Source organism: Camelus dromedarius, chromosome 4, assembly GCF_036321535.1.
Source record: "Camelus dromedarius isolate mCamDro1 chromosome 4, mCamDro1.pat, whole genome shotgun sequence".
Lineage (NCBI taxonomy): Eukaryota > Metazoa > Chordata > Mammalia > Artiodactyla > Camelidae > Camelus > Camelus dromedarius.
In genome coordinates this window covers 96,689,591-96,714,770 of record NC_087439.1, presented here as the reverse complement: position 1 = coordinate 96,714,770, position 25,180 = coordinate 96,689,591, and the positions used below count along the sequence as shown (strand labels likewise).

Below are 25,180 nucleotides of genomic sequence, written 5' to 3'. Positions count from 1 at the left end.
GAGAATAGCTCCCTGGGCCACGCGGTGGGACCTTGCTGTTCGTCTGTTTTACATACTGTAGTTACCCCTGCAGGCCTCTAGCTCCCGGTGTATCCCTTCCTGCCCGCTTCCCTTGGCGACAGTAAGTTTGTTTCCTGTGTCTGTGAGCTGCACCATACGACGTCAGTCATACGTAGAATCTGAAAAAAAAGAAAAAGATGCGAATGGCGTTATTCACACACTGAAGTCCTGTTTCCTTACTTTCCGTGCTGCTCTAGCTGTTGGCAGAACCTGGGCAACTTCCAGACTGTGGAGATGGCGGAAGGCGGTCAGGGGAGGGGGGCCAGGCAGCCAGGGGTGGCCTGTGGTGGGGGCTGCTCGCTCCTCTCCCTGCGGTCCCTTGGCTGGGGAGAGGCTCTGCCCGGGCCTCGCCTGCAGCCCGGACCCTCCCCGGCAGTGAGGTGGCTCCAGGCAGTGACCTAGGAGCTGGAGGTGGGCACAGCAGGAGCCTGGTGCCGGCCCGGCTCTGCTTCCAGGGACGAGAGTTTGGAAATGTTCCTGGATACACACTGCCCGCTCCCAGGCTGCTGGCACACGCGTGCACACGCGTGCACACACACACGCTCACATAGATGGCTCGTGTGTCTCCGTGTAGACTGTTTTCTTGGGTGCAGGGGACCCTTCGAAAGCTGGGCAGCCTCCCCACCTGCCCCTTGGGGAGCCCTGGGCAGCGGTGTGCCCTGTGTCCCTCATCCTTCACCCCTGAGCCCCTTCATCTTCTCTCAGGGCACAATGCTGTCCTCATAGAACAGCTGGAGAAGAGGAGGGGAGGCCGTGAGAGGCACCTGCAGCGTCCTGGGTGGGGAGCCCTTCAGGCCGAGGCCCTGACCCACCGGCCACTCGGCGCCTGGGTCTCCTCTTCAGAGTGTCACGCTTTATGCTTCGTGCTGCAGGACTTCGGGTCAGTGGGCTCCTCGGGATCTGACCTGTCTGCCCCCCACCACCCCGTCAGCATGGGGCTTTTTTGCTTGTTTTGTGCCCATCGTGTGTTTCCAGGCACCTGCGGTTTCTTCTTTTTCTTGGCGAGGTGGGTCTCTAGCGTCCAGACACGCACTTCTGCTGCGGTGCTGACGTCCGGGGGGCATCTGAGGTGCGTCAGGCGGGGCTGTCGCGAGCACAGTGCCCGGCACAGGCCCACACAGGGCTTTGCACGGGTCCTTCCTGGGAGTGGGGTTTGTGGGTCCTGGTGGGTGAGGGCCAAGCAGTTTTCAGAGTGGTTACATGGCGCCTCAGAAAGACATTCCCAGCTCATGAGACTGCGAACGTCTTCGCGTGTGTTTTCCTCCAGCAGCTCAGCCTCTCATTTTCATGGTCAGCATCCTGTGGTTCGGAGACTTCCTGGAGCAGCCCTGCTTCCTGCACGGACCACAGCACCCTCTCCTTAGAGATGCTGGCCGGGCCGGGGAGCGCGGAGGCTGATCCCTGCTGGCCTTCATGTGTGTGTCTGCCCAGGGTTCCCGTTGGGAGCGAGGCCCTGACTCTCTGTCTCCTCCTTCCCTGCTCGCAGCAACAGCAGGAGCTGCTGGCCATGAAGCACCAGCAGGAGCTGCTGGAGCATCAGCGGAAGCTGGAGCGACACCGCCAGGAGCAGGAGCTGGAGAAGCAGCACCGGGAGCAGAAGCTGCAGCAGCTCAAGAACAAGGAGAAAGGAAAAGAGAGTGAGTGTGTGGGCAGGGGTGTGGGGGGCCGTGATGGGCACAGCAGGGTGGGGACAGGGCGCCTGGGCTCCCCGGGGCACCCCCGCGGGGCTGTGTGCAGTGCCCCAGCTTCAGTGCTAGTCCGGCTTTGCCTTCGTGTGGGGGCTGCAGGGGCACTTGGTGCGACTTGTGGTTTGACTTAAGCCTTTGAAAGACTATTCAGCAGCTCCTAGTGGACTTAAAAGATGCTAAAAACCATGAGGCGTCCCAGAAGCATCTGATCTTCAGCTGTGAGTTCAGATCCTAACTTTAACCCTAACTTTTTCAAAGTCCTGTTTTGGGAGCGTCTGCCCGGTGTTATTAGCTTGTAGGACCACTGAATGGAGACGCAATGACCCACATTTGGGTTATATACATGCCCTTTGACCCTAGGTTTTGCTTTCCACAGTGGCTGCGCTCGTGTGAAGACCAGCGTGGTCTGTTACCTGCCGGGAGACCCCTGGCCTGACCCAAGCCGGAGGCTCTTCTGCATACTGTTCCCCCTTCAAAAGCTGCACAGAATGTCCCGTGTCTGCCCGGGCAGAGGCCGCAGCCGCCTGTGCTTCCCGCGCAGCCGCCGGACAAAGAGCGGGGCTCGCACGGTGCCTGGGGAGGGTGGGTCCAGCACCGCCCGTCTCCCGGAGGCTGCGGCGTCCCTCCCGTGTCCCTGGGCCTCTTTGTTTCGACAGTTTGCTCCTCCCAGTGATACACCCGGGACGTGATCGGGGTGAGCTCGCGCCCACACCCCCAGGCTCTACAGTTTCCACCAAAGCCCTCAGCTCAGTGAACTCACTTGTTCCCCATTAATGCTGAGAATAAGCCAGGACGTGATGGCCTGACTATAGAGCAATTTACTCTTTTAATGCTCAGGTGTAAAAATAGACGTTTCTGCACATTTTACCAACACATATTAACCTCAAAAGCCTCAAACCCTTTATCCTCGACTACTGAGAATGGTGCCACCCGTACGAGTCATTTTAACACGCCTCTGTTTAAATTTTCACCTTTATGTGCATGAGATACAGCTTAGGACGTACTGAAGATTTTTGTAGGTCTGTTATTTGAGATGGCTTACGAATCTTTTTTATTGGGGTGTGCCCCACATGCAGAAAGCACACGGTCTCCAGTGTGCACATCCCTGTGTAGCCGCCACCCAGCAGAGCGCCCGGGCCAGGGCAGGAGCCGCCTCCAGGCCCCCGTGCCCGGAGGCCATGCCACCTGACCGCTGACACCCCGACACCAAGGGTAACTTTGCTTTTCACCTTGACGTGAGCCAACTCGTCCTCACATGGGTTTTCACACTTTGGTTCCTCCACCCGGCGTCGTGCTGTGAAGCCTGTCCTCCCGGTGTGCGGCTCGTCCACTGTCCTGCTGCGTGTGGCCCCCGAGGGGGTTCGTCCCCTCTGGTCGGTGGGTGTGGGGTGGCTTCTGGTCGGAGCTCCTGCAGGTGATGCTGCAGCCCCGGGCGCGGCTCTGGAGCAGGCGGGGCGGGCGTGAGGAGGCGCGGCCGGCGCGCGGGGCGCCCTGGCGGGCGGTTCCCAGGGCGGTTGTGCCGCTCCTGAGAGTCCCCGCTGCCGGCGTCCCCCCGGCACTCGCTGCCGGCGGCACTTTCGTCTCCGCCCTGGGGCTGCAGCGCGTCCCCGAGCGCAGGGCGCCTCGGCCAGGTTCCCCGTGCTGCTGCCCTTCCTGGGAGGCCCTTGTTCAGGCTTCCTGCCCGCTCTTCTGCTGAGACGTCTTCCTTCTTCTTGGTTTGGAGTCGTTCTCTTTGTGCTTAGGAGTCGAGCCCCTTGTGGGTGTGGTGTGTCTCCAGGGTCTTCCTCCCCTCTGCCCTCTGCCCGGTCCCTCTCCTAACGGTGCCTTGGGAACAGCAGAGACTCAGTCCTAATGCCGCCGCATTTGTCAGTCTTAGCTCAGTCAGGATAGAGTGTAATTAATCTGTATTATGTCTCTATTATCTTGTACATTTTATAAATGATTCCTTTGAAAGAGAATATTATTTTTCCTAAAAGTACGTAGCTAATTTATCCTCATTTTCAGTTTATCTGTTTGTACATTCTTAGTAATTGTTTCTAAACATAAAATTAATAGCTTTTGTAATTAGTTACCGCAGCATTTTGCTGTTAAAATAATCAATATACTTTAAACATAGTTTTACTTGGACTCTCTAAGAGTTTCAACGTAGAAAGCACGTCAGGAGAGGTTCTGTTCCACAGGAGACCTAATTTTTGTACCAACAGTTGAAAGTTGTCACTAAATCTGAACGGTATACGTGGTCACATCACAACAGTTAGACAAGAGACAGCTCGCAGGCTCGCTGATCACCCACCGTCGAGATTCCAGGATGAGGACGGAGGCCGTCAGGGGAAGCAGAATGGCAGGTCTGGGCTGCCCACTGCAGAGCCCTCCCCGGGCGCCTGGGAGGACCAGATGCCGCTGCCCGTGGGGTGGGGTGACTGCTAAAATGGAAGGCGGCACCCGCTGCCCCGTGGGCCCTTGAGTGCCGGTGGGGTGGGCTGGCAGGGTAGACGGTGCCCGTCACACTCACCACTCTCACTGCCCAGCCGGCCAGCTACAGTCACACCCCTCCGCCCCCCGCCGGTCTGGTCCTCTCCGCCACGCATTCTGCTCTGAGGGCGCGGCCGGGGTGCGGACACGTCCAGGCCTGCAGCAGGTGGTGTCAGGGGCCCCCAGCTGTCCTGACGCCCTGACCTGGCGTGGAGGGTGGGCGCCCTCGTTTTCATTTCTAAAACTCCAGGGACGACTCTGAGGTGCAGGAGAACCAGGTCTAGGTGGGCGCCCTTGCCCCAGGTCAGGAGGCTGAGCGTCCCAGCCGCTCCGTGGCCTCCGTCCTGTGTCCCCCACGTGGGTGCCACCTTCCATTTTATCAGTCACCCACAGGCAGCAGCGTCCGGTCCCCACAGGCGCCCTGGGAGGGGCTCTGCTGCGGGCAGGACGGCGTGGGGAGTGGGGAGCAGAGCCCAGGTGCGCCTGCTGCGCTGCACCCGCCTGGCCTGCAACGCGGGCCCTGCCCCCGCCCGCCCTCTCTCCCTGGCCTGGACCTCTGTGTGTCCTAGGCTTGTTTCTCTTTGGAGCGGGGAAATGGTTGTTCATCAGAGGGTGGAGGTCTAGGTGATGGGGGCCGGCGGGCTGATGGGCGCCCCACTCACCAGCTGCTCGGTATAGCAGGTCTAGAGTTCCTCCGAGTTTCCCAGAAACTTCCAGTAAAAACGTCTCCAGCCTCACGAGGTTTGGAACGACTTGACTTCAGCAAGCGCTGCAGGCCTGTTTAAGGTCGGAAGCACTTCTGGCCCTGCCTGCCGAGCAGCCCCTTAGCCGAGACATCGGGATGTCCCTGCCTCCCTCCCGGCTGGTCGCAGCGCTGCCCCGGTGGCCGCAGTCCGTGCGTTTGGGCGGCCTGGCTTCGGTGTTAACAACAAACTGTGCTAGGTCGGGCGTTCGGCCTCAGGGCGCGGTCTTGCAAACAGGCGCTGGGCGGTTGGCGCGCCATGCCTGGGGCTCTGCGTGCGTGGGGCTGGCCGGAGTCCTCCCACAGGAGGTGCAGCATAGGGGGCCTTGCGGGCGACACACATGACATTGAGCATCTCCAGCTTTTAAGCATTTAAAGGTACAGGGCAAGGCTTCTGTTTTTCAGTTCCTTGGTTTTTTTCTTTTAACGAAGTTCTTCTCGAATTTTTAATTAAAAGTTTTGTTACACTTATCAACATTTCTGTGCCTTTTAAATAATTTTAGTATTTTAAATAATTTAAACATTGTAAATAATTTTGTCTTTTACTTACTGACAGCAATTACTGCTATTAATTTGATAGAAGAGTGAATTCTTGGAATTCGTGCTCTCACCTTACTCAGCAAGAACGGACGATCAGTTACGTTCTATTTAGATGAGCTGTGTTTCAGAATCCAAGATGTGCTGTTGTAAAATTTATGTTAAAAGGAAAAATCCGATGAAAGGCAAGTCTACCCTCTGAGCAGTTTGGAACTAACACAACTATGTATATTTTTTCCCGTTTATATACATTCACCGTCATTCACAAGCGCAGCGTGGTTGGGAATCAGGGCCCATCTCGTAAGGGAAGTCGTGCACTTTGTTTAAAACGATGGCTCAAAGAGCCGGAGTTCAAGGATGAAGCGTCCGACTGTGAGAGCGATCGCCTGCCCTGCTGGGCGGCGTCCCTTCCGCAGAGGCGACAGCCTGGCAGAAGCAGGGCTGCGACTGTGACGCAGGGTGTGTCCTGGTCCCTCCCGTGGCCCGAAGGCGCTTTGTGTCCTTGACTCGCCCCGGACCCCACCAGCTGGCTCCGTGCAGGTACCTCGTACTTCCTCTGTCAACTCTGTCAAACGAGTGACTGATAATCAACGTGAATTAATTTTTTAAAGTGAAAATTAGAAACGTTTGTCCATTTCCTGAAGGTGTTTTATTGACTCTGGAGCTTCCATTTCACGAGGGGAGATCTGGTGGGAGATGAGAGTACAGCTAGCACCCGAGGACAAGGATCAGCCTCTTCCCTTTTGAAGTCCCTCCAATTGAGGTCATCTTGTGCGTCCGGAAGTCTGGGTTCGGGGAGCTGGGTTTGTTTCCCTCTGACTCAGGGAGAGCCTGGTGAGGTGCCCCTCTCACCCTGGAGCTGGCCGAGGGCCATGGTGTCCTGACAGCCTGGGCAGGTGCCCCAGAGGGACCTCAGCCCTGCCAGGGGCCGGCCCACATCCCTCCCGGCCGGCAGCTGCCCCCTCCACGTCTTGCTGCCTTGCCCGTCACGGGCTCCGTCACACGCCCCACCTGCTGGGCTGGGGAGTGTGTCCTTGTCCCTCCTGGGGACAGGAGCCCATGGTGCGAGCCCAGGGTGTGGCTGAAGCAGGGGGATCGGAGTGTTTCTCTGCGTGGCCCCGGGGGCCACTCTGCAGAGGGAAGTGGACCCCCGGGAACAGGTACTTCCTGAGAGCGTCGGTGCTGTCTCCTGGGAGGCCCAGGGGAACGTCAAGTCCTGCTCGAGAACTCTGCCTCCTGTCCTGCTTTGCATCCTTGAGTCCTTCCGTCCTTTTGGAAGGACCTGAGGGTCAGCTCCTCGGACAGGCTGTCCAGGTCATGGTCCTCCTCATGCACCTCGTCCGGTCCCTGCCCTGCCAGCAGCCCTGGAGGGAAACACCAGAGTCCCTCATTTTGCCCCTAGTTCTCCCTGCAGTGGGGTTGGACTCACCCGCACACTCACGCACGCTGTGTCCCCTCTGTGTCCCTGGCTCCCTGCCTCCCACCCCAAGTTCCTGGTTGTCGGGCACTTTGTGTCCAGACACGGCAACCCTCTGCATGGTTTTCGGTTGTCCCTGGGGCTGGGTGCCCTTCAAGCGTGCCAAGTGGCTGCAGGTCGCACACGTTGCACACAGATTTCAGTGTCTCTGTGAGGGTGTAATTTTCAGGCGGGAAAGGCAGTTAGGCCAGAGGTGTTTAGGAGTGTCCACGTCCAGCCTGGGTGCCCTCAGAGGGGACCGAGAGGCGTGCTCAGAAGCGGAGGTGCAACCTTCAGTCATGTCCCACCCCCAGTCTGGTCACTCCTCCCGTGGGCCCTTTGCGCTGGGTGTCGTGGGGTCTGTAAGCCCGGGTCTGGGCAGCTCTGCCCTGTGGCTGGCGCACCCTACACACTCAACATCATGTAACTCCCGGAGCTCAGGCAGCATCTCTGCTCGAGTGACGATGGGCGGCTTCCTCAGGTGCCGAGAAGTCTTGAGACAGACGCCCGTGTGTCCCAGGGACCCTTCTTGACGCGCTGTCCCCATGCTCCCCTGGTTGCCCCCGTTCAGGTCCCCCTGCAGCTGTCAGGGGCCTGTGCCCAGGGGGTTCGTTCCGCAGGACCCTAGTCTGTGACGCACGGAAGTCATCGTGAAACAGCCACCGGGGAGGCTGCCTTCCACGCAGGCCTGTTTCCAGCCAGACAGAAATTCAATCTGTGAATGATGACAGGTATATCTGGAATGTGATAAAGGTGGCAGGAAAGATATTTCGCTAATGGTGTTAACAATTTACGAGCAATTCATCAAAGTGTCCGTGGAGTCTCTTACACCAAAGTCCACTTCATGCACATCAGAATGAAATGTGAAAAAACAGACAGCGGAATGAATGACAGTCCAACTGCAGAAAAACAAGGGTAAGATGAAACTGATTATTTCCCGAACTAGTGGAAAGATACATTTCAAAGCTTTCAGGAAATGGGGGGGAAAGTCAACGGCAAAACATGAACAGACGCCACAGCAACCAGCGTGTGAACATCTGAACTAGGAATCAGCCCAGTCTCCTCCCTCCCGTGTCGAGGAACACCCACCTCGCAGCCGCGTGTTTCTCCTGCCGTTTTCCGCACACACGGAGCACTTGACGTCCGACCCTGCTGCTCACCCGACGTGTGGTTTCCCCACAACAGGCAGTTCTCTGCGTCACCGGGTGGGTGTCCTACCACGTAATTCTGACACGACCTGCCCAGAGGAAGCATCGGATCTCGCAGGTTCAGGGCTCAGTTCTGTGAGAAGACGGACGGACAGATGAGGACGTCTGCAGGGCGAGGTCCGGGAGGGTCCGAGCGAGGGAGCCTCTGTCTCGGTGGAGTCGCGGTCCCCCTCCCAGCTTGGACGTGCGCACCGACCTGCGAGCCCTGAGCCCGGCACAGCTGGGGTTGTGTGGAGGCCTCCTCGCGTCGGCGTGATCATTTGCCAAGTCCACTCCCCCTCCCCCCTCCGGAGGATGGGGTGGAGTGGGGAGCTCCCGGCTTCCCCTCCCGGCTCAGTCCTCCTGGTGGCCAGCCTCGCGGGAGCCATCCCGGACCCCGCCCGGTGTTCTCACCACTTGGGAAATTACACACGTTTTAGGAGCTCTGTGCCTGAAGGGACAAACATTTTCTATTATCTCAGCACCAGAACATAATCCACATTTCAAAAGGAAACAGAGACCAGGGCAAACCTTGCACGCACAAGCAGAATGTCGAGCCGGGAGCCAGGAGGTTTAAATGTGCCAGGCTCGCATGTGGTGGCTCACAATAAATGTATTACTGTAAAAAAGCCACACACACCAAAGGGTACACCTATAAAAGCCTACGCACAGACCCACGGTACCACCACCACACCACACGCAGCGCAGGGAGGCTCTGAAAGCAAAGCGGCCGAGGACATAAAGGCACATCACTGGAGAGAAGGGCCAGCACCCGCCCTGGTGGCGACCCAGGACCCGACAGTGAGGTACCAGGCAGCCTTCTCATTTGCAGCAGGTGGTGCTCCCGCGTGCGCGTGAGGACATGGGGGGGGGAGCTCCCGGGCGCGGGTGAAGACGCGGGGTCGGGGGCTTCTGAGCAGCGCTAGACAGAGGGAGGTACCGTATGGAGGCGTTTTGGAGAACAGCTTAGAAGATGCATCCAGGGCTGTGCGCTGTGTTCATTAGACGTAGTCACTTTGCTGATCTCTCCTGAGGAAACGCTCCTAAACGCGGTTGGTGACAGCTGCTCAAAGATGCTGGTGCAACATGGTTCCTACAGAACCACGGGGGCAACGTCTGAGGAGCTCTCCAGTCAGGAAACGGTTTTGTGAAGTACGCTTTGCTCACCTCATGAAGCTTTTGCCCACCATTAAAAATGCTGTTTGCAGTCTGTGTGATGACAGGGAAGTTCTCACCTCGTTTCCGACGGAAGGATGGGTGCCAGTGTGCTGTGTGGTCCAATGGCAGCTCTAAGGAAAGCAGATTTGGTGCCAGCAGACCTTGGATTTGGGTGGTGGGTTTGGGGTCTCTGTGTGTCTGTTTCTCAAGTTTGCCAGTTTTCTTTAATGGAGTTGAGTCACCGCCACTCCCACAAGAAAACCACGAAACACAAGCTGTCAGCTTCAGTCCAGCCTGGTGACGTGTGCTTCGCCTGAGTAGGTAGCTGTAGGCTGGAGGGAACAGGAACATCCCTGAGAGGGTTCCTGGGGGCCTGGCTGCCTCCTTTGCGGGAGCCTTGTCCCGCCTGCCCCGGGGATGCTCCTTCCCTTTCTCGCTGCTCGGGGCTGCGATGCTTCGCTTTGCACAGAACCTCTGCTCTGTCTCTCTTTGCTGCAGTGAGAAGGAAGCCTAATTCAGAACCTTCTTTTATGTGTGAATATTAGAGCTCCCTGTGGCGGGGTTTGTGTTCAGTACAGTAGGTTTTTGTGCTGCTTCCACCCGCATTTTAAGTGGGAGGCAGGTATATAAAGCCGTTCCTGGGAAGAAGGTTCTCTTATTTACAGCCCTCCGTCTTCTCTTCCTTGAGACGCTCTGACGTCAGCAGCATCCTGAGCTGGAATCCCGCTGCCTGCATCCCTTTCCTGCCGTTTCTGGCACTGGTTCAGGGTCCCCGCCGCTGCGTCCCTGGGCCCAGCCTGGACTCACCGGTCTCCGCTCTCTCCCGCGCCAGGTGCGGTGGCGAGCACGGAAGTGAAGATGAAGCTGCAGGAGTTTGTCCTCAACAAGAAGAAGGCGCTGGCCCACCGGAGCCTGAACCACTGCATGTCCAGCGACCCTCGCTACTGGTACGGGTAAGTGCGGGGGCGGGTCCCCTCCCACCGCCCGGCTCGGGTGTTGGAGTGGATCTGAGTGCCACTCAGCTCGTCACCCTGCGAGGCAGGTGGGAGGGCGCGGAGTGAGAAACCACGCCCCCCAGCCCTGGGCCCGGCAGCACCTGGTGGGACCCGAGTGGTCAGGAGGCGAATGCACGAGGCGTTGCCCAGATGTGGGTGCTCATGGGCTGGTGCCTGACCATTTTCTCGGCTTCTCAGGCTGTATTTTGGCCACAAAAGCTGCCTCCTAAACCGAAGCTCCGGTCTGGATTGTCCGTGTGCACCTCCTGGGTTTCTGCCCAGTGTTGCATTGGTTCTTAGGCAAGTCAAAGGCTCCTGCACTATTTTCATTGTTTATATACTGAGAACCCCTCCCGGAGCCTCGTCAGCCACAGAGACCACGGAAGTGCCTTGTTCGTGCTCAGAACTGAAGAGAGTGGGTGCGTGTCCCACGGGCCTTTACCTCGATGGAGGATGCCGTGGGCGGAGGGGTCGTCCTCCAGGCTCGCACAGCTCAGAGGCTGGCCATTGACACCGGCTGAGTTTGAAATGGAGTCACCAAGCCATGTGGCTTTAAACCTGGTCGGGTGCTTCACAGGGTTTTGCTTCGAATATAAGTTTCTGCTGCTTTTGAGAGTAATTTCATTCTGGAAGAAACATCATACGGTAATTTTCATAAATCAAAGGTAATTATCATTCATTTCACTGGGGGAAAAATGTAGCACTCTGGGGCCCCAAGGTGGATGGCGGTTTGTACAGAAATGCCGCCGAATCCCGTTGAAACGAGCCCCCATGCTCCAGCAGGCGACACCGGGGGTCCTGATACGACCTGAAAGGCACTTCATTCCAAGACTGTCTCCCCCCCGAGTGTCTGCGGCCGCTGCGCGTCGCGCAGACACGTGAGCTGTGCAGTGAAGGCCACCATGGTCCTTGAACAGCCGTAAATGACAGCCGCGCACCCGAGAGCGACAGAGAGTGGGGGGGTTCATGGTTAGTTCTGCTGGCAGCGCACCCGGAGACCCCACGTTGAGGTCACACTGATCCGCGGTCTCTCCACCTGTGCCAGCCCCCTGGGATTTGCTGCGGGGAAGCTCCATTGTTCCCCTTTGGGGGGTGCAGTCTGATGCCCCAAACGCAGTAGGTTAGGTAGCTGTTGAGATGTTGTCCGTGCTGTTGAGCTGAAGGCGGCAGGAAAGAAGCCGGGTGGAGGAAGGGACCCCGGAGTCAGCCTGTAGGGCAGTGAGGGGAGGGGCTCCCAGGTCCTGGGTGGGAGGGGTTGGGACGCAGGAGGGAACACTTAGAAGATGTGATCAGCAGGCAGGGAAGCACCAGGAACCATTTCAGAAGAGGGAGCTGTCCTGAGAGGCGCCACCAGCGAGGGGGCTTCAGCGGTAGCCGTACAAAGTCTGTGGGCCCAGAGAGGGTGGGGGAGAGCCGGGGTCGTGGTTGACCACACTGGAGCTCTTGGATGGGGGCCACAGTGACGTGAGGGGAAGACTGGAGTGGCCAGTGCCAGGACCCCCCATGAGTGGGTCATGGGGGGTCCGGGCTGGCAGGAAGGGAGGCCATGATGATGGGCTTGTAGGTGGTGGGCAGGCTGGAGCCCGTTGGCGGGGAAAGTGCGTCCCCCCAGTCCTGGGGCTCCCAGGGAGCGGGTGGCCCTGGGCAGAGCTGCAGGCACCGCCCTGAGAGGTTGGAAGCGAGAAGGGCTTTGGAGAGGAGTGCGAACAAGGTGCACCTGGGAGGCGAGGTGGGGGAGACGGGGGGCCAGCAGCGCTTCCCAGGGCCACGAGGGACTGACACGGCTGCTCCTGGGGAGTAGGGCGGCCTTGATCGCACCCCCGGCCTGGGTGAGGCTCGCTCGTCTGGGTTCAGCATTTGGTGGGGAGAGCCCTCTTCCCCGAGGGGTTGGGGCGAGCAGGCTGGAGTGGGGGTGGCTTTAGCAGCTTTCTTGTTTTGTCCCCCAAACCAGACCAAGTCATGGAGCGAACCACACAGTCACTTGCTGCGTGGAGGGAAAACTTTGCTTGAAAGAACCGGCTTAAATGCCGTAGACTGAACGTAAAAGCTGGATTGTTAAAACTTCGAGAAGAAAACACAGGAGAAAGGGGTGGAGGTTCCTCCCAGAGGGCAGAGGGCGCTGCCAGTGGGGACAACACCGTCCTGGGGCGTTACCAGAGCGGCGGTTCCACGGTGGACACACATCAGAAGTGTCCCCTTTAGACTCGCTGCGAGTCTGCGCTGTCCACTGCGGCAGCCCCCAGCCACGCTTGGCTTCTGAGCATTGAAACCGGGGTGGAAACTGAGGCGAGCTGCCACCATCAGGCACGCTGGACCTCGAGCCTCGGCGTGAAACGCGACTGTGACTGTCTCGTGGACGCTTGTGGACGGGCTGCGCGTTGAGACTACGGGATGCTGGGTGTGCGGGGACAGGAGGAGACTGGGGCTCCTGCTGCCGCTTTCTCTGTGCTCGCGGTAACATTTACAATCGCTCGCGTAGCTTGCTGTTGGCCAAGGCTGATGTGAGTGATGGAAAGATTTATTTAAGTCACTTGGATAAATCTGTAACGGGAAAGGCCAGCTGTTGACAGAATTTGAACAGGCGAGTTTGCGTCTAGCATTATTCTGTATTGCAGTCAAAGTAACCTTTAGAGAGGAAACAAGGCATGTTTGCACTGCAATCTTCGTCAGAAAAGGTTGTCTTTAAGATAAGATGCCCCTTCAGTTAACCAGGATGGCAGCAGATGTACGACAGAGCCACCCTCCCCGGGCTGAACGAGGGGTCAGAAGCATGGAAGGTCGGTCCTGGTCAGGGCGGAGGTGGGCAGAAGACAGCCCTGCAGACTCTGCCCCAAGCGTTAGGGGGTGTGTGTGTGCGCATGTGCGCACATGGGAGTGGGTGACTGTGCATGCGGGTGGGATGGGGTGATTCCTGGGCGTGGGGGGTGCACGGGGGTGGGATGCGTGGGGGGGGGGTGAGTGTGAGTGCACATGCAGCCAGGGACAGGGTTGACTTGGGCTCACACGCCCAGACCCTTGCTCACTGGGGCAGGTGTCAGCCCTGGGCTGTGTGACTGGGGGTGGCTGCCCCACCGGAGGGCAGATGATGTGTGTTGTCCCGGAGAAGCCCTCCTCTTGGCCTCTCAAGGAGGCCTGAGCATCACCGTCATGTAGCGATGAGCTGTTTTGCCTGGCTCGGGGGAGTTAGGCTGCTGTGCGTGACCTGAGTCACTCTTGTGAAGCCTGGCGTCAGTCACCTGTGATGGTACCAGCTGGGTTGGTCCGGCCGCCTGCTCCCGATGCCTGGAATTCTCCCCTAGACCGTGCGGAGCAGGCCTGCCCAGGGCTCTCGGGCAGCGCACCACGCGGAGCCCCGCCAGCTGCCTCCTCATCTCACTCATTTTGAGTCTGGACGAGAAAGTAAGGACCCGAACACTGACGGCCTCGGTGCACAAGAGACCAGAACAGAAGAGAAAGCCTGTTAGATCTCAGACAACTAGCTTTTCCAGCTTCTGGCTTAATTACAAACAGACTCCACCACTAATGTGGAACCACAATGGTGATTAGTGTCTACAATAACGTTTCATTAGTAATCACTGTGTTTTCAAATCGCATAACACGCACAGAGCCTTTTTCTGTGTTTCTTACGAAATAGAAAGTGAAGTTTTCCTCAGGTTATAGCTTGGCGTGAAACTGGCCAAGGCCTTGCTGCCCAGAGGACAGGACCTGAAGATGTGATGAATTATAGAGAGTTGCCTCAGACCTTCAGTGAGATTGTGCGGGAGTGGCTCCCTGAGGCCTGGTAGAACCCGCTGGTGAGGGTGCAGCCAGCAGGAGGGTGGCCTGTCCCACCCTGAGCCCCCGCCCTGGCATCCCTGAGCATGTCCTGTTGGAGGCGGTGTGCCCTGGGTGGCGGTGGCGGGGACACCACCCCGCTGGGCTGTTCTCTGGGCTCCCTGAGCACTTCTCGTGGGGCACACGGGCTGCGATCGTTGCACTGGTCTCTGAGCATCACGTTCTCTGCACCAGTTTGCTCTCCAATATTTCAATATCCACCTGTAAGCATTTAAGAGCTCACGCTCTTGATTCAAATAACACCAGGTGCACGGATGTGGAGTACTGTGTATTCAAATAAATAGTCTAACAAATTCCAAATAAGCAAGTTGGCAAATTGGTTTCAAGCCATTAAGCAGATTACACAGTTTAAAGATTTCGTTACACCTCCAGTGCCTCCGGCAAGGCTCAGCGGGCGGCCCCGTCAAAGGAGGTTGCTGCAGGCTCTCCCGAGTGCAGCCGGCCCCCCCCATCCCGAGGCCGGACCCCCCTCCAAGCCCCTCCTGGCCGCCGCCCAGTCTACTCATTGTAAGGATTTTTGAGCTGTGCCCACTGTTCATAAAGGCAGTAAATGTCCTGGCTCAGCTCCCAGGGCAGTGTGGTTGCTGTCAACCCCTCAACCCCGAGGAAGGGGAGATGGCTGGGGTGACTGTCCTGTGAAGGCACGGATGCAGACTGTATACTTTATGCTGAAGGGACGTCCCCACGTGGCTTCTGCCCTTGAGGACCCTGACACCACCAGCACTTGTCCCCGCAGCGCCCCCACCAGGTCTCAGCTGCCTCTGACGCTCCTGTGTTCCCTACACCTGGAGCCCCCATCTCCCTCTACCCTCCGCGCTCCGGAGACAGGCCCCTCTGTGGCCGGTGGTGACCCCCATGTAGCCTCAGAACCGACCAGGTCAGGAGCTGCCCAAGAGGAAGGGGCAGGGCAGAGCCCCGGCGCCAGGACCGCAGAGAGTCTTGCCCCAGAGCGAAGGCCAGTTTGCCTCGGAGGCCGGCCGCCGAGCTGGGCTGACGGGTCAGGAGAAGGAGCCCCGCCGTGGGGCACCTGGGGCTCCAGCGCGCACAGCGTGGGCCGGGTCGGTGCCGAGTAACTGAGTCTGTCCCGCCTTCCCTCTCCAGGAAGACGCAGCACAGCTCCCTGGACCAGAGCTCCCCGCCGCAGAGCGGGGTGTCAGCCTCCTGCAACCACCCAGTCCTGGGCCTGTACGACGCCAAGGACGACTTTCCTCTCAGAAAGACAGGTCGGTGCCCGGGGGCCTGGGGTGCGGGGGCACACTCAGGGAACACCTGCTCATTTAAACTCTGTGCTCTTGTGTTAGAGCGTCATTGTGAGACGATGCTCCTGAGGGCTCCCTTATGATTCATACCAGAAGCAGTGAGCCTCACTCGCGTACACCTGCTTTTCCAAACTCAGACTCACTGTTAAACAACATGACGCTAGCGTCCCTTTTGGCGGTGTGCTCTGCTCGGTTGCAGTCCGCGGGGGCCCTTGGTGAGCAGGGGACACGGCAGCCCTACGTGACGGGTCTCGAGTACCTTCAGTGAGAGAGCTAGTCAGGGTTTGGCCCTCAGCGGGGAGCAGCCAGGGGTTCCAGATTGGGAGGGACATTTGTACAAGGAAGAAACACTCTGCCCTCCTGCAGAGATGTCTCAGGGTGGCCTGGAGGGGTTCTGCCACAAACCAGAAGGAGAAGGTGTTTAGACACAAGCAGGCTGCCCGCCTGGGTCTCTTGGACTTTCTCTAGTGGTGACGGTGTAAGTGGGTGGTGACTTTGAAGACAGATCAGATTGGGTGGGCAGTGCAGTGGGGTGGCCAGAAGGGCAGGGGCCAGAGAAGGAGTGACCGAGCGGTGAGGGCCTGGCTGCTGGTGGATGAAGGGCACGGTGGTCTGGGGGCGGCAGCTGGAGCCCGCGGCTGAGGGTGCTGTGGGGGTCTCGGCCCCACTAGGTGGGAGTGGGTCTGCTACACAGCTGCTTCTCATAAGCACAAAGTTTGTTTGATCTGAAGGGTTTTGGTCCATTCCAGACAGAAATGCTTTAAAGCAGCTTCACCCAAGCGATGGGTGTTGAGATGGGGCTGGGGACGCCCCTGCTGCCCCGTCCCAAAGACAGCAGCCACGCGGCCTCTCAGTTGGCAGAGCTGTGCCCCAGGGAGGGCTCGGTGTCGCAAACCTGGAATCGAGGGCTGGAAGTGAACGGGGAGATTACAGTTCAGCCTCAGTAGGACTGACCGACATCCCAGGTGCATGGGGGGCGGCCACACCAGGACGGCCATGTCCCTCGGGCTGGACCCCAGCGATCGGGCGGGGTTGCATTTGGGCCCTGGAGCCTTTACTGGTGAAGGTGAAACTGTCGTTTGTCTTCATCTCTCCAGTGTCAGTGTGTGGTTGTCACTCATGTTTGCTAAGAAGGGCCGTGGGTTTTACCCAGAGACGGCCCGCAGGCTCCACAGAAGTAGGTTCTGTTGTGATGGGGGCGGCTCCCCTACATTGCCCTCCACGCCCTGATCCTGCAGACTCAGGCTGTGACCCCCAAACCCAAGTCAGCAAGCGGGGCGCTGTGCTGGGAGGGAGACCCGGGGCAAGGAGACGGAGACTGCGCCTGCCCGGGGGAGTGGAGCCAGGGGTTGCTCGCCTTGTGGCCAGTGGGTCGTGGTCCGGCCGCTCGGGTGGGGCTCCCCCGGGTCTGCAGCTCCCTGCCCCATGACAGCCTCTCCCTGGCCTCAGCTTCTCACCATGAAGTGGGTGCACTGAGTGTGCGGCATCCCCCCCAGCCCTGGGAGTGGCCAGGTGGCGCCCAGGGGCAGTGGACGTGGGAGATGGACGTGCGGGGCTGAGCGCCGGGCCGCCCAGCAGGGCCGTCCACCTCTCGCTGGGGCTTCCTTGCGGGAAAGCACGTCTGTCCCTTCCCACTGAGGCCCCATGAGAAGTCAGAACATCGTCTGGCCCCGAGCAGCTCCCTGCACGTGCCCACACGCTACTCACTGTCGGACGGGGTCCTGTCCACGGGCAGGCGTTCGCTCTGGCCCTGCCTGGCCCAGGCAGACTCAGTCAGCATCGCCTGGAGACCCTCCCCCCTCACCGGTCCCAGAGCTGGCACAGCTCGTCTGTCGCAGGGCCCCAGGGACTCTGGATGCAGGACCGTGAACCCACGCTGGCCCCGACCCGCTGCTCCCCGCCAGCCACGTGGCCCACCATCTGGTCCCCGAGGTCCCCGCTAATCTCCGGCTTCTGTGGCCGCTGGCTTGTGCTGCAGCCTGGCTGGCGTCGGCGCAGTCGTGCTGGCCGTTTGCTTTATGCCCAGTGGGAAGCCGCTCACCTCAGCCTTGTCGAGAGCTCTCTCGCTGACGGCAGGCCTCCGCCAGCCACGGGCTGGAGAAGGCCGGGCTGGTATGGGGCGCGGAGCTCCTGAGTGGTCCTTACGTGGAGCTGGGCGCCAAAAACATTCACCTCTGTCCTGAATTCACTTCTGCAGCTGGGGACCCCCTAGCCCTCCTTCTAGGATGCTCACCCCGCCCTGCGCCTCCCAGCCGTGGTGGCCGGGCTTGCGTTCTCCGTGGGGAATGTCAGGTGGTCGTCGCGATGCGGGAAACGTGCCAGGTTTCTCTCCCTCGTCGGCTGAAGCTGCGCGGCTTGGGGAGGAAGAGCTGTGCCATCAGCCTGGGCCTCGCCGCCCGGGCGCCGGGGCGGACAGCCTCCCCGAGTGGGCGTGCTCATCTGTGCCCCGGGCAGCAGTGCTGGCACCGCCCGGGCTGGACCAGGAGTGGCTCGCTCTGCTGCTGTGCAGTTTGCGACAGGCTGTGCGGTCTGTGGAAGTGGCAGTTAGGGACAGCGTCAGCCCGAGTCTGGCTTCACTTGGGTGTGTCTCGTGCCGTCAGGCGTCGTGGGACGGATGCCCACGGCTCTTGCTGGGCCGGGCCAGGGCGCCTCCCCTTTCTGAGCTGCCTGGCGGGGAGAAGCATGTTCACTGCGGTGCCCGCAGCGCTGGTCCCCGAGCTTCCCGCCACCACTGGGGCCTTCGTGCTTGGCTGTCTTCTGTCAACTTTGTGCTCTTTGAAAACACGGATGAGAAAGTATTCAGGAGGTTTTTAAAAAGGCTGTGTTGTGCTTTTCCAAAGGAACGCCTAGACATGGCGAGTTTGGTTAAGTACCAGGCAGCTATGACGTCGAGAAGGGCTCCCTTCAAACCTTGATGTCTGTCAGACTCAAACTGCTTCTCGTGTGGGACATCCCCGGGGAGATGTGGCCCTGGCCTTTCCCAGATACGCTCATTCGTATCTGAGCTGGACGGCCATCTCAGACAAGAGACTGAGTCGACTGATTTAGCAGGAAGAGGGTGTAGACGGTTCCAGCGTTAAGCTTCACATAAAGTGCTTTTTTAATTTAAAAAAATTCACAAAAGCAATGCATACTTATAACAAATTAAAACATCAGCGAAAGGCACACGTCCTGAGTCCGACTTCCGGGAGGCTCTCCTGTGATTGGATTGGCGTCTGTCTGTCCAGGTATCGTCTGTGCCTGTGCCTGTGCGTGGAGGTGTGTGTCTGTGTGTGTGTGATATGTGTGTGGTCGTTTTCTCCACCAAAACACTGGCTTTTCATTTCGGCCTGTTACTTTATTCTCTGTCCGATATTATACCATGGACACCCCCGTTTCAGTGTGTGACGATCAGCGCCTTTTTCTGTATGACTCCAGTGTGCAAGTATCGTAGAAGTTGTAACTGTTTCCTGGTTTTTATTTTGCCAGCAAACATGGGTACCTCTGTTCACTGTTTCTGGAGGATAGAATCCTAAAAATGGGACTGCCAGCTCAAAAGAGGCTGCGCACCCTAAAAGAACGAGCAAACCGCATCCCACCAGCGGCTCCCGAGAGGCCCTCGTCCCCTGGGTGACGGGGTGCTTCAGGCTCACCGTAGCCGGCCTGACACAGAAGTCGGGATCTCTGACGTTTCCACGAGCAGTTCTGTCACTCTTAGAAAAGTTTGGGTGACTTTATCTTTCATCTTCCCTCCTCAAGTGAGCTACGTGCCATGCTGCCGAACCGCTGCGTCTCACTCCTGTGGGTGCCGGGTGGCCCGTGCCCCTGAGCCGGGCTGTGACTTTCTGGTCCAGCCCGCTCCCATACCCAGCGTCTGGAACCAGGCCGGTCACACGGGGAGGGTCCCTCCCTGTGTGGTGTTTGGTGGCTGTTCCCCCATCCGTTTTCCCAGGCACTGTTTTCTTGTTGCTCTGTGGACACTCTTTATATGTTATGTACATATCCTGTGTCGTGTGTGCTACGAAGATCATACTCCAGCCTGTCATCTGTCTTTCTAGAGTTCTCTTTTGTCGTTATCAGAGTAAACAAATGTACATAAATCAAAGCGCCTCACAAGGCTTATGCCAGGAACAGCTGCCCCGCCCTGCCCGGCCCTGCCCGGCCCTGTGTCGTGACCACAAGGCACAGAAAGTGCACCCTGAACCCACGGCGACCTGGGCTGCCCTTCCTTTCCTGTGTAACTTTCCTTTATCCTGAAGTTGATCGCTTTTTTCATTTGCTTAGGTTTCTGGGAGCCTGGATTTTTTTTATTTTAATTGATGTATAGTTGATATATGATATTATATAAGATTCAGGTGTACAATTTTTAAAGGTTCTATTCCATTTAGAGTCACTGTAAACCATTGGCTCTGTTCCCCGTGTGTCTCTGCGCCTGCTTTTGCTTCAGCTCCAGGGCAGGTGGGCCAGAGGCTCCGCTCAGGCCGGGAAGACTCGCTCCTGGCCCCACGGCCCCAGCCGGGCCCCTGGGCCCCTGTGCCCCTCCCTTTTGCGGTCTCCTGGCGGGGGGGGGGGGGGCCCTGCCTCGTCCCCAGACTCCACGTGTACCTTCGTCCTTGGTTGTGCAGCTCCCCAAGCTTTCTGAGAAGTCGCACACAGAATATGAGTTTTTTGAGTCTCTGGTAAATGTGTTTATTCCGGCTCCCACTTGGCAGAGAACAAGGTTGGGTCGAGAAGTCACTTCTCTTCACGACTTTCAGGTCCTCCTCCTGCCCTGAGTCGCTGCTGCAGAATCTGACGCCACTCGCAAGGCTGGCCCTTGGTGCCCCCCGCCCCTCCCTGGCTCTGAAAGGTTCCCGGATCCCCCAGTGAACCGCCTGGGGCCACGGCGAGCCCACAGCGCCCCCTCCGGGGCGCCAGGTCTCCTGACGGAGCTTCACGCCTGGAGTCGCCCGTCAGCGATCCTCCCCGCTCTGTTCTGGCCGCTCCTGGGCTTTGCGTGGACTTGATGTCGGGCCTCCCGTCGTTTCATTTTCTCCCCTTTCTCTTCAGGTGCCTTCTTTCAGCACTTCCATTTTTATTTGAAGTTTCCTTTGCTGCCCTTGCAGGGTTCCAGGAAGGGCAGCTGCGAGCACAGGCCTGGGGGTGCTTTCTGCGCCTGATCCGTCCTGCCCCGTCCCATCCCGTCTTGTCCCGTCCCGTCCCGTCCCGTCCCGTCCTGCTGCCACCACCTCGTCCTGAGCATCCTGGGTGTCTGGATGTCTGCTTTCCCTGCCGGCTGCTGGACTTGGTGCCAGGACAAAGCAGTGTTGCTTCCACAGGCTGACCTCTGTGTGTGTGTCCTGTGTCCCCCTGACTGTTAAACAGCTCGGGCTTACCACCGCACGAGGAGTTACGCTGTGACTGCCGTGGAGAGAACTGAAATGTCAGTAAAATCGGTGCAGGGGAGGTGAGGGACAGTGAAGAGCCAGCCTGCGCCTCATGGACGCGCTCCTGCCCGAGGGGAGCAGGTGCTGGGGATGGGGCAGAATCTTTAGGTTGGGAGAGAGAGTGAATGGTCTTATCTGCCCCCGTCTGATGGCCTTTAGGGGAAACGCCCCGGGGCCCCAGGAGCAGGCACCCCGTCTGTGGAGACCGTCGGCATCCACGTGCTGTGAGCCACGCCTCCCGACCCCTCTGTGCTCTGCTTCTAGCGGCCCCCACCCCCTCAGGAGGCACAAGCAGCAGCTCTGGTCACTGGGCTCAACCACGGCGGGACCTCCAGTGCAGTCAGGGGTGACTGGCGGGGCGTGCAGCTGCATGGCCCTGCACATGGCAGTGTGACCGTGACCTTATCGCAGGCAGGTGGCAACCCGCCTGCATCCTCAGGAGCCGTTTGGGTGATGGCGTCTCACATTTCAGGAAACAGGCTTATGAATGAACAGTTGGACAGTGGGTCACTGTGCTTCTGAGGTGGAGTCTGTGACTCGCTTCAGCGTGAGCTGTCCCTAGACCAGAGGCTGCCGCCCTCCCCATCACAGCCACCATGCAGGAGAAAGCCTCAGAACCGGCTGAGGAAGCAGACTGGGGGCTCCCGGGGAAGGGCCCACCCCAACCCCCGTGGCTTAGCCACCCCAGCCCTGCGCCGGGAGGTTAAACACCTGCCCGTCAGTTAAACGGGCTGTCTCAGCCACAGCTCCTTGTTTCCATTTTGCACTGGGACCCGCACGTCGGGAGGGCCAGCGGATGCGGCTGGCTTGGGGAGGGGTGAGTCCTGCATTGGGTCCTCTTTTGCAGGACAGGCACCTCTGAATTCACTGGAACCAGAGGGCAGGACAGACCCTTCGGTCTTTTGGAGTTTCCTGCCCAAGTTTTAGAGGGTGGGAGGGAGGGCAAGAAATAGGTAACTGAACAGAGTAATTTCAGACAGTGAAATGGCTGCTGTGTGGCACCAGAGGGTCAGGATGGGGGCAGCCAGCTTGTCCCTCACGCGGCGGCTGAGGGAGGCCAGGGTGGGCCCTGGGGTAGATGGGGGCCAGGAGTGGATGGGGAGAGCGTGAGTCACACTAGGAGTCTGGGGTCCTTGGGCAGGGGACGTGGGAGGACAGACAAGGGGCAGAGTTTGACTGCCCTGCTGATGACCTGGTGGTATCGTCACTCGACCAGGAACTTTGGACGTGAAATGGCCTGCAGGGCAGTCCCAGTGCACGGCCGGTCTGAGGCTGGCCCTGGTGACCCTGTTGTCACCGCCCCACCCACACACCATCTCCTGATGCCACATGGCCCTGCTTCACCGCTTCCAGGCAGCCCCTGACGGGGCCCTTCCACGGGGGCTAGACCCTGCGCCACCCTGGCTCCCAGGGGCGCCCTCTCCCCTCAGCCTGCGAATGGACCGGTGGTTGTGGAAGCCCGTGTGGACTCGGCTGAGGTCTGGGTGGTGGGGAAGAGCTGCTGTTGTCTTGATTATCAATCTGGTGAGATTATAGCTTTATTTTTCTTCTTAAATAATGGCGAAGTAAGAAACTCAGTGTAGAAATAGAAATAAATGAAATGTGAATCTCCAGTTATCTCAGTGGTCTAAAAAGTGTCTTAAAAAGTAGAAGCAGAGCCCTGGCTGGTGGAGAGGCTGGTTCACTGTCGCTCCGTTTCCTCTCTCGTGGTGGAAGCCCTTCCAGGGAGCCTTGCTTGACACACAAACGCTTCAGAGCAGAGAGGGCGTCTCTCGCTGAACCCGGGCCTCGGAGACAGGCTGAGCCTCTGGAAAGGGCTGCCGCCTTCCTAACAGGTTTTGATTTCTTGGGGCAGTTTAGGCAGCCAGCATCTCACTCCCCCTTCCAGGGCCCACAGAGCAGCCAGCCTTTGCCTCCTTCAGAGTCACCTGGTGGCGTGGACCCCTCAGCCCTGCTCCCCGAGGGGCGGAGCCGGCAGCCACGAAACACACGCATGGCCCAATTTGCATAGCCCCAGCCGGATTACTTCCGATTCCAGGGGAGATTCGATTGTGTTGCTTGTTGCTCTAGAGAGCAGTAAAGTTCCTGTTCCAGGAAGATTAAAAACAGTAGGGTAGCTGATTAAAAACGAAAACAAGAGGTAAAAACTGACTAATCTGCAAATCCACAGTAGTAGGAGGTTGAACGCAGTCAAGTAAAACCTCAGGACACAGGCATCTCCGGCGTGGGGGCGACCTCGCCCTGCCCTGGGCTCCAGTGCCGCCGGCCGCTGGACCAGGAGGTGCCTATGCCGGGTCCACACGGCGGGCGCCGGCGGCAGCCTCACCGGAGTGCTGGAGTTTCCCACAGTGGGTCCCACCCCAGATGGGTGACTGGACTGGTCTGGGGGTGGTCTGGGTCCAGGTGCAGAGGGTGGTGCCACCGAGGGCTTAAAGCTGCGGGTTCACAAAGGGCTCCGTCCACGGAAGCAGAGCTGTTAACAAAACCAAACCGAGCCAAACACCTGTGCCCTGGGGTCAGGCGAACGCAGAGGGAGACGGGTGCTCACCTGTACAGTGTGGCCTGTCCTCTCATTGGGGTGGCAGTGCCCTCGCGCCTTCACAGCGGACATTCAGAGGTGGCCAGGAGCTCACATGGGCAGCTTGTTCCTGGGTGGTTACGTGCAGGTGGGGTTTTGATTTGCAGGTGAACAGAAAGCCTGAAATGTGGAAATCCTAATAACGTTCATGAGCGAGAGCGAAACAGACTGCCCCTGACCACCAGCTTCCCTCCCGATGGCTCGTGGGCGCAGCAGCAGCCCCACACGGACGTAGCCCTCTGCGGCAGAAAGTCCACCGACAGCCTCCGGACGCTTGACTCAGCGTCTGGACCGGTGCCGGAGACCGGAAGCAGTCGCCTGCGGGCCCCGGGCCGCTGCCTCCGCGCTCCCTGGAACAGCACGCTCGTGTTCGGCTAGTGCTTACCCAGGGTGCAGTTTCTTAAACCGCCAGCAAGATGACCTTGACCCCAGCTGTGTCTGCCTGGCTGTAATGATGTCTCCTTTTCTCACAGCTTCTGAGCCAAATCTGAAATTACGCTCCAGGCTAAAGCAGAAAGTGGCTGAAAGACGGAGCAGCCCCCTGTTACGCAGGAAAGATGGGCCGGTGGTTACCGCGCTGAAGAAGCGTCCGCTGGATGTCACTGGTGCGTTAGCAGGAACCCCGCCGCCCTCCTCCCTGAGAGGCTCTCCTGCGCCCCTCCTCAGCACCCGAACCCGCTCCTGCACAGGACGCCCACCCCAAGTGCCCTGTGCCCGTGGTGCCAGCCCTGCGAGTCCCGAGAGCCACAGCTGGTGCCCCGGTGGGGGGAGGGCTCGGGGCACATCCCTGTACAGCGGGTCCTGCTCCCAGCATCCGTCTCTAAAAGCCGGTACCCCGGCCCTGGAGGTGAGAGCAGTCGCTCTGACGTGGCAGGGGTTAAGTGGAGGTTTCTCTGAAGGTGGGGTTTTTCGCTGATCCTGCCCCATCTGGTGAATCCCACGTTTCCAAGCTGCCCCCACTGCCCATCAAACAGTGTCAGAAGCACTGGAGAGCCAGAGAATCGTCCTGGGAAGCGTGGGACAGGTGGGCTGAGGAAGGAGGAGGCAGCTTGGTTGGCAGTTCCCCTCCTCTTGGGCCACGTGCTGCTCTCGGCCCCCACCTAGCGGCCGAGAAGGAGGCGGGAGCTCCTTCGCAGTGGGAGCCGGGAGCTGACTCCCTGGGCCCAGATCTCAGAGCCTGGCCTGCAGGGCCCTCAGGGTCGGGAGCTGGGGGTGGGTGCTGCCGTCCCCCCCGTCCCTGCCGCCCGTGTCCAGCTGGCCCTGGCTCTCAGAGTCCAGCGGGGCCCACGGGCAGCCGTGGGCAGCACTCGGGTTATGGGGGGGCGCCTGCTCACCTGCCCCTGGGCTGGGCCTTTTGACCCGCGATGGCTCTGGGGGGTGGCCTGCTGAGGGAGGCAGCCCAGGCCTCCCCTCCGCTCGCCGGCACAACCTCCCCCCGCCTGCTGAGATGCTTCCTCTTCCCGAGCCTGTGAGTCCAGACCCGGCAGAGTCCCGAGCCATCGGCTATGTGGGTGGTGGGCGCTCGGGAGGGAGGGGCAGATTGCTCCGGCGGGATTTCTTTGAGAGGTTTTAACTGGGTGATGTTGTTGTCAGACACCAACAGCCCAACAGGAAAGCATGAGGGTGAAACGAGCCCTTCCAGAGCATCGCGCATCCCAGGGCTTCCCATCGCCCATTTGCACGAGCAGCAGTAGCGGCCGCCTTGCGAGGGGGGTCCGGGTGGAATGGACTCCTCAGTCCTGGCTCCCGTGGGGTGGAACCTGGTCCCCGAGAGCGGCGGGCCGCTTACACCTCCACAGCTCCCTGGAG

General features: G+C 59.2%; 1 protein-coding gene across 10 annotated transcripts in view; it reads left to right on the top strand.

The window, feature by feature from the left end:
• HDAC4 (histone deacetylase 4) overlaps positions 1–25,180 on the top strand; it is a 266,392-nt gene that overhangs the window by 180,344 nt on the left and 60,868 nt on the right. For 9 of the 10 annotated variants that reach the window (XM_064485328.1, XM_064485331.1, XM_064485330.1 and 6 more), the window contains 4 exons: positions 1,547–1,697; positions 10,133–10,253; positions 15,231–15,352; positions 23,845–23,976. In XM_064485328.1, the coding sequence (XP_064341398.1) occupies positions 1,547–1,697; positions 10,133–10,253; positions 15,231–15,352; positions 23,845–23,976 (526 nt within the window). The remainder of the gene's footprint in view (positions 1–1,546; positions 1,698–10,132; positions 10,254–15,230; positions 15,353–23,844; positions 23,977–25,180) is intronic. The other variant, XM_064485329.1, reaches the window with a different exon arrangement.